Source organism: Pleuronectes platessa, chromosome 17 (assembly GCF_947347685.1).
Source record: "Pleuronectes platessa chromosome 17, fPlePla1.1, whole genome shotgun sequence".
In the NCBI taxonomy this organism is placed as follows: Eukaryota; Metazoa; Chordata; class Actinopteri; order Pleuronectiformes; family Pleuronectidae; genus Pleuronectes; species Pleuronectes platessa.
In genome coordinates, this window is record NC_070642.1 from 18,418,657 (window position 1) to 18,432,099 (window position 13,443).

Here is a 13,443-nt window from a genome sequence, read left to right on the forward strand (position 1 = left end):
CTAGAGGGTGAGGAGTCCTTATCTGCAGCTCCACATCTCACTCATTGTTTGGGCCAACGTTTAGATTTAACAGGGATAAGGCCAAAACATCACAACAGAATAATAATGATAATAATGATTAAATGAGTGTAGATAAACTGTTATTTCTGCCGAAATAAAACACACAAAGGTCCTTGCTCTTAGAATAACTTTTATTTATTTTACTTTACAAAGAGATTCCGCACCAAAGCTCCATGTCAATGAATCTGTATTCAAACACAAACAACCTGCGAGAACAGTGTGTTCAGACGGTGGGCGACATGTTTGACGGGGGGGGGGACACTTGCAAATTTCAGGCAACAAAATCCTCTGAAACAAAAGTTTTGTTTTGGCATAACTTTGAATTGACACACACACACACACACACACACACACATATACTGTATCGGGTTACAAATGGCGATGTGCAATCGATCGAATCAATAAATGATATTTCAATTTTTTGTTGGAGAACGTGGGGGGGGGGGGGGGGGCCTCTGGCGTCAGGGCAGAGGGCCACTTGTTGACACAGCAGCTGTTTGAATGGAGTGATGTCACTGACTCATACGAGCTGTTGACTTGGCTGTCAACCCCCCTCCCCCCCCCCCCCCTTCAAACCAGCCGAGGATGACACTGACATGATGATAGCGTGTCCTGCGGTGAGGATGGAGGCTGGAATGAGCGGTGGGAGACGGTCACACGTGCACGTGCACACGCGCACACGATAACTGATTGGCATGTCGCTTTGGAATGATGGCAGGGGGTCGGACACACGTTGGGGTTATTCTCGGAGCTGGTGGTGACGACTGGGAACTCTAGGTCCTCTCGGCATGACACGACTGAAAAAAGGCGACAATCAGTTTTTTTTAAAGGTAACACAATGGCAGCGTGACGAGGAGGAGGAGGAGGAGGAGTGAGTTGGCACCGGGTGCAGCGTCGTTTCCTGTGTGAAGGGCCTCAGCAGTTCTTTCTCTGTGGGGGGGCCTCCTGGTGTCAAGGGGCAGGTGCAAAGTTACAAAGGCAAACACTGCTCTCTAGTGGGGACACGGTATATAAACACAGACACGAGGGGCGTTTAAGAGCTTCGGCACTCTGCAAAATACAGTCATCAAAGGGAAAACAACAACAACAACGAATGAAGAAATAAAGCACTTTTTTTTGTGTGTGAAAATCTACAGATGCATCATCCATAAGTTAATATATCAACAAATAGTATCTGTGTAGGCAAGAAAACTTGAATCCTTGCAATTGGACAACTGTTGACGAAGCCTCTACTATGTGATCTATAGCTGGTTCAAAACTCATTAGTATCCCCGGAGAGTGGGGACTGTAATACTGATCGCTGCGTACGACAGCGTCGGGTGATTGAGTATAACACCACATTCGGTAATATTAGACTCGTCTGATCCGAGCCAGAAAAAGAAAGAGTTAAAAAAAACAAAAACATCACCAGTTAAACTGTCGTGTACCATGAACGTTCAGGACTTCTTCACGGAGCTCGGTGCTAAACATGATTTGAATTCTGATTTTATGAAATGAAGCTTTGGCAGATCAGGTGAAAGATGAAGAGAAGGTCTGTTAAATGACACGTTTCTGTACCAGCGTCATCAGGACGACTCAAGTGTTCACAGACCAGCTCAGTTACTGTATCTCTGCGTTGGCATCACCTCATGTGCAGTATGCTGTGTTTGCAGAGGGAGCATCCTTTTACCATTCAGCCGTTTCTGCCAGACTCTCTCCGCCCCGGGATGAAGTCTCAATCTCAGCAGAATTTCTCTCCTCCCTTTAAGGAAGCGAGTGGAGCAGGCGATCGGTTGTGAGGAATCAGACCTCAGAACTAGTGTGTGTAGAGTGTACCATTTTTAGGCTGGTGGAGCAGAGAAGGGTAAACTATATTCCTGGCTGTTGGTAAAAAAAAAGAAACGCTCCTGAAGTCTGAGCCCCCGTCGACCAGGTAATCCAAAACCTGGAGTGGGGAGTCAGCGTGGGATATGGGGAGAGGAACAATGTGGCTCTTTGTGCAAGCCAGGCAGAGAAAACAAACCGTTTCCCCTGGAAAGAGATCATGTTCAGGTTCCATCTGAGAAGACCACACAAGGCTGATCAGAGCTGTGTCTGCTGTGCGGAGCAAGCAGAGGAGAGGAGGAGGAGGAGGAGGAGGAGGAGGAGGAGGAAGATGAGGGAAGTGGCGCATCTGGGCAGCCATGTTAACTTGTGAACGCTCATAGACGCGCTTTAGAAGAAGATCTGAGATGCTTCATGAACACGACATAACACACTGGAGCCAGAAACGCTCTTTGGTCCGGGACAAACTGTGTGACTGTGTCGTTTCCTCCCTCCAGAGATAGTGTGGCCATCTGGACGGCTTCCTGGGCTGGCACCCTGCTGGTCTACAGGCAGGGGCGGCTCTCTGGTGGGCGGACGGGCGTGAGGGAGAGGCCGAAGGGTGGTAGCACTGGTGTCGTCCACAAGGGGGCGTGGCACTGAATCTGGCACTGCCGTACAGTGTTAAACAGTGAATCTGTTCATAAGGTGGAGAGAGAGAGGGGGGGAAAAACAGAAAGAAAAAAGAGGGAGAACGTGGTGAGATGTTATATGTTTCCATTGCCACCATATCTTTTACCAGCCCCGCCCGCCCTGGACACTCACTCCCAAAACCAACCCATTCTACATAAACACTGAGAACGAGGCTTTTTAGTCATGTCAACGCTCGGATAACTGTCGCACAGGGCACCATCAAACCAAGAACATCTGGCCCCTGTCTCTCTCTCTCTCTCTCTCTCACACACACACGCTCGTTCAAACACATATTAAACAGACGCACACACACAAGCATGTAAGGGCCAAACCAGGGATCTGTACTCCCTCTGTCCCATCGCGTTTCAGTTTCAAACGCTCAGCGAATACCCATGTGGTGGGATCGGATTACACGGGGCTATAAAATATCCCAAATAAAGGCCGGGAAAACCGAGACGAAGAAAAAGGGCTGTTTCCTGAGGTAAAGTCCTCCACTTGGCTGCCGATTCGGTCGGAGAGGGAGATTTTCTTTTCTCTTTTTTGAGGGAAAAATCAAAAGAAGGAGTTTTATCCGTGGAGACAATAGAACAGGACAGAAATGTTTGGCTCGGAGCACAGAGGTGGTCGGCTAAAGTCACTCGCATGCGGCGGCCAGCTCCCATTACACACAACACGGAGCCATAAATCCGTCTGCACGACACAGGCAGCACGCTGTGATTTCATATGTATCGGTTGCCACGGGGACGCGGGAAACCACAACAGATGACAAAGAGTAAAGTAGGGAGCGCATTTAGGGGAAGGGTATCTTGTAACACTAAAGGGTAATGTTGTAGTCTCTCTATCAACGGACCTCATTTTTTAACACCATAATTAATGTGACCTCTCTGCTAGGGCCCCGAGGGCGGGATATGGCGAGTAAAGCACGCCAGGTGAAATGTAAGCCCTTTCCGTAACACCAGCAGATTAATCTCATCGTACACAGTCAAACGGTAATGTGATCTCATTATGGCAAGACACCAGCGGGCGAGGATGGCGGGAGGTGTCGTGGGCCGGTTTCGGACAACCAATGGGGAGGGTGGAGTCGAGAGGGGCGTTCGATTGGTGCAGAGTAAAGGAGGCATTTTCTGTTGCGCTCTAACAACATCTGGTTGGCAGGAGACAGGGGTGATAAGTGAAGAGGAGGAAAAAAGGGGCTGAAAAGGAAAGAAGAGAGCGCAGGACGTGTAGACCAGCTGAAGCCAGAACAGGGTGTCGTTATGACAAGTGTAATCGGATCGCTCCGGTTCAGCCCCTGTGTTTTCTGATGAAGCCCCAGAGCCCCATCGCCGCGGAGGGCTGGCTCTCAGACGCCTGACACTCATCTCTCGTCTCTGCAGTGACCTCAGAAAGATATCTGCGCTCCCTCAATTTCCATACTGTAAGAAGCTCTGACTTCGGGGTCGCATATACTCAGCCGATCTGTCTCCCTATCAGTGTGGACACGCTATTCCCACAACCTCAGGGTCACGGTTTTGATCCGGCAGCGGCCATCTGGCCTCCTCAAACCGAAATCCCTCCCTGCTTCTTAAACAGACGCCCACATAACTTAATTGTAGAAAAACAAGGCAGCCATGCAAACAAAGCGTTGTGACTGTCAGGTTGTGGTGAAGTGATTGGCTTTCACAGTGACTCTCACTGGCTGTGCCCTCCATCTCCTTCCCGCTGGTGTAACCTTAGAGCAATGAGGAGTGCCAGGTTACTGGGATTCTCTCTTTATGGCGCCATGCTGTTCAGTGACCGCGTGCATACTGTGAGACCTGTGATTGAGCTTGCCCTGTGTATGTGTGATTTTGTATGCTCACATTTTTCCAGACCCGGGTTAAATGGCATTTAAAAATAATTGAATCTGTGTGGGATACCACTCGGGTGGGGTTTGCCACACAGAACAAAGTCAACCCTTATATTTATCCGGAAATCTCAAAGAAATGCTCTGTTGCTGTAAAACCCATGGGATGCCTGTGCGGAAGTTTGAATATGATAAGGAGGCACAGAAGTTCTGGTCCTTAACCATATATGATACCAGATATAATAACACTTAGTCAAAGCAAAGCTATCTATACATGGCCTCGCCTTGTAATATAATCTCTCACCTCCATCCTCTATTTATTCTGATCACGGATTCGTAAGCATCGCCTCTTCAGAGCTGGCTCCATGTCTCCAGCACTGGGCATATTAGCAGGGCTCCGCAGGCTACCCTTGTCCCTGAGTTTGGGCAAGAGCAGTGGGGTGGTGGTCCCACCTGTCTTTGGCGCTGTGGGAAGGGCATAGGCATGGTCCTCGTCAGGAACATGGGGGTCGTCTCCTACTTCCCTGACTACAGCTAGGGGCTCTTCTGACTGAGTGACTGGGCCCTCGACCCGCTCCGGCCCAACAGAGCACTTGTTCTCTTTGATGGCCTCCAGCTCGCTGATCATGGGGTCAAGGGGTGGCACTGGTATTCTCTGTGGTTGGGAGGAGTCTGGACTGGAGGGCGTGGACGATGAGGACATACCATTTAGACTGTGGTCCTGAGAATTTAAGGCACAGGACGTGACTTCATTTGGATAGCTGCTCCCCGTGGGGCTGGGCGGGGTGTGTGAAGGTGGAGTGTGGGAGTCTTGGTGGTGGTAGACAGTGTCATGTGAAGGGGACTCTGGTAGTGGAGGGGTGGGTCTGATGATGATGTTGTGGAACCCTGATCTGTTACCCTGCCCAGTCCCTGACTCCCCCAGCCCTGATAGGTCCACCGCTCCATTGGCACTGGGCTCAAGCTTCACTTGGGCCCTTTGAAGAACCCTTTGGATGACTTGTCGCTCTGACTGCTGCTGCTTATAGTCTGTCAGCACCTCCGACCCTGCAGTTGAGCACAGAGACTCGTTGTACTGCACTCTTGGTGAGGATGCTCCACTGTTGAGTGTGGATGCTGGGGATGGGAATGGCCTCTCTAGTTTAACCCAATCTGGGTCACTTGTGTTGGGATCGCTTAGGGAGGGGAGACCCTGAGTGAAGGTTCCACCTAACTTGTTTGCTATCAATCTACTCTCTGCTTCAAGGATCCCTGGGGATGGCAGCCTGGTAGCCCTAGATCTACCCCTATCTGCACCCTCTGGCACAGGTTGTATAACTCCACTGTGACTTGGAGGTTCCGGGGTTGACTTCGACGGGAATGGAATGGGAATAGGAATAGGTATGGGAACAGGTAGGGGAACAATGATGGGATAAGGGACCAGGACAGTGGGATGTGGCAGAAAAGGGCTAAAATTGGGATAACCATAGTTCATCATGTGAGGCATTGGGATGGGACCTCTTGGCATCATATTCAGGGGAGGGGAGTGCAAGCCAGGGAAGTAGGCTCCTGGAAAAGGGTGCATCATTCCAGGAGGATTCATGGAAGAGGAGTTGGGAGGCTGCATGCGTGGAGAGTGAGGAGGTCTGTGGAGGGGGCTAGAGGGGGGGCCTGGGTGTCTGTAGGCATTGGCAAGGGGGCTTTTCAGGCCCTGAGCATGAAGAGGAGGTCTGATGAAGGGGATGGGGATTTGAGGCACTGGTTGATGGTCCAGATGGGAGCGAGGATGAGGCAGAGGACCAAGTTGAGCAGGGTGGGGTGACACCTCCATGGCAGGCAGATGAGGAGGGGGCTGGATGGGTCTCTCCATTGTCCTCAGCCCAGAGACAGGGACCTTGGAGGAAGAAGAGGAAGAAGAAGAAGAGGAGGAGGATGCCTCTGAGGAGGAGATGGAGGCGGACTCTGCTGATCCATGGATTAGTGCAGGTCCTTTAGGGGAGAGGTTTCTATGACGGGCTTCCGCCATACTGTTGCTGCTGTTCCAAGAGTCAGGAGTGAGTAAATTTTGCCCGCCGATGCCGACCCCGCCACTGTCCGCCCTCCCCTCCTGACTGGGTCTGCTCGGGCTGGAGCTGGTGAGAGCTGCACGGGCCTCTCTGTAGAAAACATCCATCTTGTACTGATTCAGACACTTGGTGCTGCAGAACTGGAGTCGTTCCTCACCGGATCCGAAGTCCAGGTACTCTTTCGTGTGGCGGACGTGCTTGCACCAGTCACATACCTGCGGCACAGGGGAGAGAGACTGTGGGGGGTCATTTAAGTGACAGATCTAGCAGAAAGACTCACATTTTTCCAGCATTTTGAAAACAAAAGATACATTGATAAAGTCCTCTTACTCTGACATTGCTGTTTATTTTCAACACCAGTCTGGGCGAGTCCTCTGTATGTTGGTGCTGAGGGGATCTCTCACCCTGGAGGTCTTCATCTCTGGCCTGACAGGAGAAAACCGCAGTGTGACACACATGGCAAGCACTGTGAGGCAGGTTGTCAGACCCCTATTTGTGATGATTTCAATCTCGAATGCATGATGTTGCAATACTGGGAATTTTCTGCGGTTATTAAAACCAAATCAAATTTTGAGCTTCTTGCATAACAAGTAAAAAAAAAGCTTAAATTTGCCCTGTCGTGGAGGTTTGAACTTCACGGGTGGCACCAAACCCTCAGGGTCAGCACAACAATCACCGTTTTGTGAAACAGATACGACTCTACAACTGAGCGGGGAGATAATGCAGGTGATGTATTGTCATATTATTAATGGCCCTGCCGGTATTAATGTAGGAAATTCCTCTTGATTCATGTAAGTTGATACGCTGTGGATCTGAGTGCTCCCACATCTCTGTGACCCATTGAGTCGTGTTGAGTTACGAAACATGAGGCAGCTGAAGGTAAGGTATGCACTGAAAATGGACACCTCGCCCCAGGCCTCCTGGCCTTCCTCTCAGACAAGCAGTAACAAGCCAACGGCAACGCTCTCCTCCCCACCTCTAATAAAAAAACTGGAGGGCTTGTTGCATGCAGTTTGCTCAGCACTCAATTTGTGTTACTGCCGTCATGTGAATAGAACCCACCACAGTATAAATGATGGCGCGGGTGAAAGGCGATAGGGCTGCATGTCAACCCACACCAAAGAGGGTATAGCCATGTTTGTAAGGGAAGCTGAAAAATCATGGCAATGTGCATCGGAGCGGTTCTCCAGACCAGATCCACTTAACGGCCGGCCCCTCCTCCATTAACGCGAAACTGATACTAAGTGTCCGCTTCAAACTTTGACCTCCCTCCCACCATTCCTATACGGGCTCCTTCATAATAACTAAAAAGTGTGTTCTCATAGATCTCCCGTCCCACTTTCTTAAATTCCTGTAAATTAATCCATCTGCTATGACCTCACAAGATCAGGAGTATCACTTTCTCAAGGTCTGTTTACCTGCCAGAAACCACTTGGTGCTTAGGTGTCTTGTGTATGTGACACAGTTGGCTGAAACTCTCCCAGTATAACACCACATATATGTGCATGTATATGCTTGAATTTCAACATAAACAAGCTATAGATCATTCATCATCATATAGATCCAAGGGTTTGGATCTCACCAGCGAGGGACCAAGCCGCTTGAATTCCTGTGACCCCCCCGCTGTGACGTTGTGGATACATTTTTCTGTTTACCACTGACCTTGTTGCGTTTGAAGTAGGCCCGTCTGCAGGCGGCGAAGCACTTTTCACTGCAGAAGCTCTTGAGCTCCGAGCCCATACAGAGAGAGTAGCGCTTCACACCTTCCTTCTGGCACCAGACGCACACAATCTGTACATTCTGTACATCTTCCACTGCAGGAGGAGAATCACAGGAGAGGAAACCAATGAGTGAAATTTACAAAGGTACAAGCACACAACTTTGATAAGAGGTTGGGACGAGTGTGAAGGTTAAAAGATCAGGATGTTGGTTAAAGAGGATTTCAACATCTCACCAGGACTCAGGAGGAGTGAGTCACGTTTGCTTAGAAACTGGTGCTAAAGTCAATTATCTGAAGAAGATTATGTTTGAATAATATGACAGAATCACAGTCTTCTATTTGATGCATTTATTTACATTTTATATCAATTCATATGTTTATTTTCTTAATTCAGGTTCTACATATTCGGTTGTATTTGGGTTTTCTTTTTATTAATACTTATTCATAATAAAGTTTATAGTTAAACTGTCAAATATCAAGCCTCAATTACATTTCTTTAACAACGTCTTAGGAATCATTGCCAATTTTGAAAATATAGATATCAGCTGATGATTCTGTATAGGACAGATTTTACTCCCTGATGTCGGTTTCAGCATCAACCCCCATTAATCCTTATTGGTGCGGCTCTAATCTGCAGGGCAGTTTGTCGGTAAACGGAAAGTGATACGAGATATTTTCCATTGTTTTGATTTAGGAACTCCAGAACGCCAAAGCTAAACCGAGGTTCAAGAGTCGACCTTGTCAGGTTTACTTGAGGATATTTGCGTCCATGCTGCACACACAGAGATTCCAGTGGTGCGATTCACTGTCAAAGTCACAGATCTACATTGGATGTAAACACCTTCAAATTAAAGGATATAAATCGGCAGGTCTTGCTCATTGAGACGTTGTATAAATTACAGACAGAATATAAAGATGGCCGACGCTTCTCCACTTCCTCTCACTATCCAGAAATAAAGCCAAAAGATTCCGCATGCGCTCGCTGCCGTCTTGCCCATTTAGAGCCAGAGACCGATCAAAGAGTCAGTCTCAGCAGAAACGTGAATAATTGAACATACATCGGTGGGATAAGATCTATGTCGCGTCCACTAACGTACAGGATGCCACGTGGATGTGCGGCAGCCAGCCACTAGGGGGATGACCAAGAGGCTTTGGCTTCACTTTAGGGAAGCTGTCATGTCATCCATCTTTATATAGAGTCTGTGATACAAACACTTACAGAATTTCCAATGATCTAATCTGTATCTCTCCATGTGTGGTCATACCTGCTGATGGCTTTATGAGGGGGACGATCACAGGGGCACTCTTGTGCTCTTTGGGGGTGGTCAGGGTTGAACATGTTGATGAAGACGAGGAGGAAGATGAGGGCACACTCGAGGACTCTCTCTCTCCACTCTTCATGGCCAGGACTGAATGGCCGACTTTGGCGTCCAGGCCCTTGAGTTTTGGCAACGAGTTTTCTGAAAGACATAAACACGATACACCACCACGTTGTAAATAAATCCAGTGTGCGGCAAACGTGATACTGTAATAACTTCTACACCTTGTGACAATGCCCTACTCTGAGTTTTAGTACAAACGCGGTGAGAAACAATAGATGTACTTGAATGAATGAAATTTGAGATGTTGCATCTGCAGTCTGGCGAATTTCAAAAAAGTGTCGGTGAAAAACAAAACTTGCAAAACCCGTCCGTTAGTGTGAATTAAAGACGGCTCAGTTCCAACAGTGAGCCGTCGACACCTGCCCTCACCTTTCAGCACAGACACATGCTGACGCCTCTCTCTGTAGTTCCTGATCTCATTGGCCTCCGAGTCCCTGAGATCCACCTTGTCGTATCCGTACCATCCCAGCAGCTCGTTCATGGTGCTTTCTGCAAACGTCTGCGGGAGAAATAATAAAAAAAAAAGACCAAAAGAGAAATCACTGATTAAGGTTCCATGTAAATTGATAGGGTAACCGAGCCTCAGCCTGCCTGCAAATGGGAAATTGTGAGCGTAAATCTCTGGGGTTTGTTAGTGGAACTTTTTATCCTATGTTAAACATAATCAGACCTTCCCACTCTGAATCAATGCGAGGGATTCTTTCTCAGCGCCGGCCCTGTCTGAGAAATGAATACGGGCACAGTGGAGTACAGTGTGACACTTTTTCCATGATGTATTCGAGTTGTTTACTCTTGCTAAATCTGAGACGGAAAGGTTTAAAACCTAACACCAGTGTGAAATCTATGAATCATCCTTTGTTTATCTATTTTAATTGGAAAAAAAGAGGGAGAAAAGAAAACTGTTCCCCGCAGATGGGACGTGTGGTCTCTCTCTCTTTCTGTCTCTCTCTGTCTCTCTCTGTCTCTCTCTCTCTCTCTCTCTCTCTCTCTCTCTTTCACTCTCTTTTTTTTTATTACGACCAGATGAAAACAAAACACAAAGGTCTCTCTCTTTATCCACCCACCTCGCTCTGTGGCTTTGGGAGAACCGGATTGGAGGAGAAACCTGATCCGGAATGGGCAGAAATCAGAGCGGGACACCCTACACCGCAGCGAGGTCCCACGGTTCTCGGAAATGCCCCACTCCTCTCCCTTCTTCTCTCTCCAGTGTCCACCACTCTCTCCCTCTCTCTTTTCCAGCTTTCCACCGTCCCTCCCCTATTCCTTACTTTTTCTCCCCTCTGCCACCCCCCCAACACTGTCTCCCATCTTCACCATCCTCCCCTCCGCCCCTGCACCTTCCAGCCCTGACACCCGACACAGCGCCGCCTCTCAGGTTTCACCCTTTTCCAGCACAGCCAGTCTGCCGAGGCGGTGGCGGCGGTGTGTGTTGCAGTGCAGTGTAGTATACTGGCTGCACATTCTTTCCCCCTGCTTTCCTCACTCCGACCTCTGCTCTGCGCCGGGGCCTCAAGAAGAAATGGATCTCTCCCTCTCGCCGTTGCTCACTTTCTGCTGTGTGTGTGCGTCTGGAAGAGTGTGTGGGTTGAGTGCAAGCGGTGGTATCATGTCCAGCTAAATATGCCTAACGATGATTAAAGTTGGGTATCCGGTGTCCGCTGCTGCGCTCGGGTCTGACGTGGAGGGAGTAGGTCCGAATGTGGTGTTGAGACAGATGTATTACAGAGACAACACCAGGCTGGACCTCAGCTGAGCGAGAAATCAGTTCGCCTCCCTGCCTTGGTTTGACTTTTTTTTTAAAGGTGCACATCTGTAGGACTTTACTCCACAAACATGCATGTTTCCCATCATGTTTAATCTGGGAATTGTGGCGGTCCCCACAGGGGCAACATACATGACAACTTTAGATGCATATACATCTCACTGTCATTTAGCCTTTTCTGTTTCCTTGTTAACCAAAGACAGGCCAATTTTCCTTTTTCTCTTCACCCACCCCTCCACTTCCCACAATGTTGTTTTTGTTTCTTTTTGGCAGTTCAGACAAACATCTGCTTTGTGAGAGTGACAAGCCATATCCCAAACCACAGAGAGAGTCGCAGCCAAAGGCAACAAACTGGGGCCGACCCTGAGATTCAGCCCAGGCAGGCTTACATCAAGCGGGGATAGCGTTTCACGTGTTTTGATTAAAATTAGTTAAGTTGTAACTCTACACCCCCCCTGGATATCAAACGATACAGTCCAAACCACTTATACAAAAAAAAGTGCACATTTCCTCTCTCACGAAAAAGGCCACAATATCTCCCCCTTCTCGCAAAAAAAAAAGCTGCTTGTCTTTTTATATTTCTCAGCTCCTGCTTGAAGGAGCCTCAGATATCCCTTTACCACCACAGTCACAGTCTCAAATAGGCAGCGTCCAAACCCAAACAAAGCAGACAATCCATGGATTAGTTTCCATGCAGTAATGGGCTCATAACGGTGGGAGGGAGAGATGTCTGTTCCTGTGGTTTAACTTGTGCAGAGGCAACAAGCGGAGGAGATTGTCTTAAAGGTCACATCATTAGTGACCCGTCATATTCTGAGACTTTTCATGGGCATCCCGAAGGAATAAAAAAGCCAGATAGGACATTAGTGTTTTTCCTGAGGAAGGCTATTTAAAGGATATAAATGCCCCCTCTCTTTTGGGAGACATGAGGGCAAAGCTCTGTGGTCCAGCAAGTGTGCGCACCCGCAGGAGCTGGAGAAGAAGGAGAAGAAGAAGTGACGCACATCTGGATCTGCGGACATCAGGAGTTTGCGCGTCCGGCCACAGTTGGCCTGACATGGCGTCATGAAGAGGACAACCTACTCATCTCCACTGGCTAACATCTGTAATTAAAACGCCCCGATCTCCCTGGGTGCAAGTATATGTCTGGCACTTTCAGTTTAGACTAATAATAAAGATTTATTACACTGAGTTTATTGTCCCGATGCGTAAACTTGCGTAAACTCCCAGTGCGTTACGGTTTGCCTCGGTCTACATGAAATACACAAGGGGGGTATTCATTAAAAACAAACATAGCATCTGTCTGATAATTCCCAGCACTGATTTGTGCGCAATGAATAAGTTTCGTGAGTAAAAAGTTACCAAACAAGTCAAAAAACATGTGTCTCACTGGATAAATGGATGAGGTTGTGTTGACTCTCACCTTCATCTCCTGGTTGATCTCCCTCTTTACGGGGTGCGCGGGTTTCCTGCTGCGTTTATTTTCCGGTGGTCTCCCTTTCTCCATCTCTGGCATAGTCCCGGTGTGGCTGGATCCAATCCGGATCAGTGTTGGGTGTCAGCTGGAGCTGGTTTAGCGGAGCAGTGGGTCAGAGTGAAAGCTGTCACTCCCGGTGACAGTGGCTGTCATTCCCGGACGTCTGAGTCCTTCATCTGGGGCTTCGCACCATCCGAGTCCACTGAACATGCGTGCGCTCCGAGCTGGAGGCTCCGCCGCCGAACAATCTCCACTCTCTCCTCTGCACCGCCGTCAAGCTCCGACCGGCACCTAACACAAGTGTTCCGGCCGGCACTTTCAAAGTAAACGCACCTTGGGTCTGAGGGTTATAGGGTCTATCCTGAAGATAGAAATCTAAGAAACAACAACTTCACCAAGGAACTCTCATAATAGAATAAATCAAAACTGAATCACAAATTATGTTAAGAAAAGAAGCAAAAACTATAGTGGCCATCCAGTGTGATGGACTCAACTTAAGTTTTTAACTTTTGTTGACAATTTAATTATCTCAATAATCTCTATGCTAGTTTGCAGGATTAAAAAAACAACTTCCGCTTGGATTACCACGAAATTTGGATCAGGGGGCAGATTTAAATGTAAAATAGCAAGATAGGGTCTTTGTCAAAATTTTAATTGATTATTCAGGGAATAATTGAGTAATGTTCATTCTTTTTGA

At 48.2% G+C, this 13,443-nt stretch overlaps 1 protein-coding gene across 2 annotated transcripts; it reads right to left on the minus strand.

Moving 5' to 3' along the window:
• Nucleotides 1-630: 630 nt before the first annotated feature.
• LOC128460520 (sine oculis-binding protein homolog A) lies at nucleotides 631-13,139 on the minus strand. Of its 2 annotated transcripts, none has more exons than XM_053445751.1 (7): nucleotides 12,693-13,139; nucleotides 9,877-10,006; nucleotides 9,391-9,585; nucleotides 8,068-8,219; nucleotides 6,736-6,831; nucleotides 4,665-6,620; nucleotides 631-2,539 (listed from the first exon to the last, which is right to left on the minus strand). In XM_053445751.1, the coding sequence occupies exons 1-6, from the start codon at nucleotides 12,783-12,785 to the stop codon at nucleotides 4,674-4,676; spliced, it is 2,613 nt and encodes an 870-aa protein (XP_053301726.1). In that variant the 5' UTR covers nucleotides 12,786-13,139; the 3' UTR covers nucleotides 631-2,539; nucleotides 4,665-4,673. The 2 variants fall into 2 exon arrangements, with proteins under 2 accessions (XP_053301726.1, XP_053301725.1); XM_053445750.1 differs by having other exon boundaries at nucleotides 4,665-6,641.
• Nucleotides 13,140-13,443: the final 304 nt, after the last annotated feature.

What these genes read in the sequence shown, in the direction of transcription:
- LOC128460520 (XM_053445750.1), bottom strand. Translation starts at nt 12,785, where the DNA reads ATGCCAGAGATGGAGAAAGGGAGACCACCGGAAAATAAACGCAGCAGG. An exon ending in CCTACTTCAAACGCAACAAG is followed by an intron (nt 6,832 to 8,067) that starts GTCAGTGGTAAA and finishes TTCTCCTGTCAG; the next exon opens with GCCAGAGATGAAGACCTCCA. An exon ending in AAATAAACAGCAATGTCAGA is followed by an intron (nt 6,642 to 6,735) that starts GTAAGAGGACTT and finishes GACCCCCCACAG; the next exon opens with TCTCTCTCCCCTGTGCCGCA.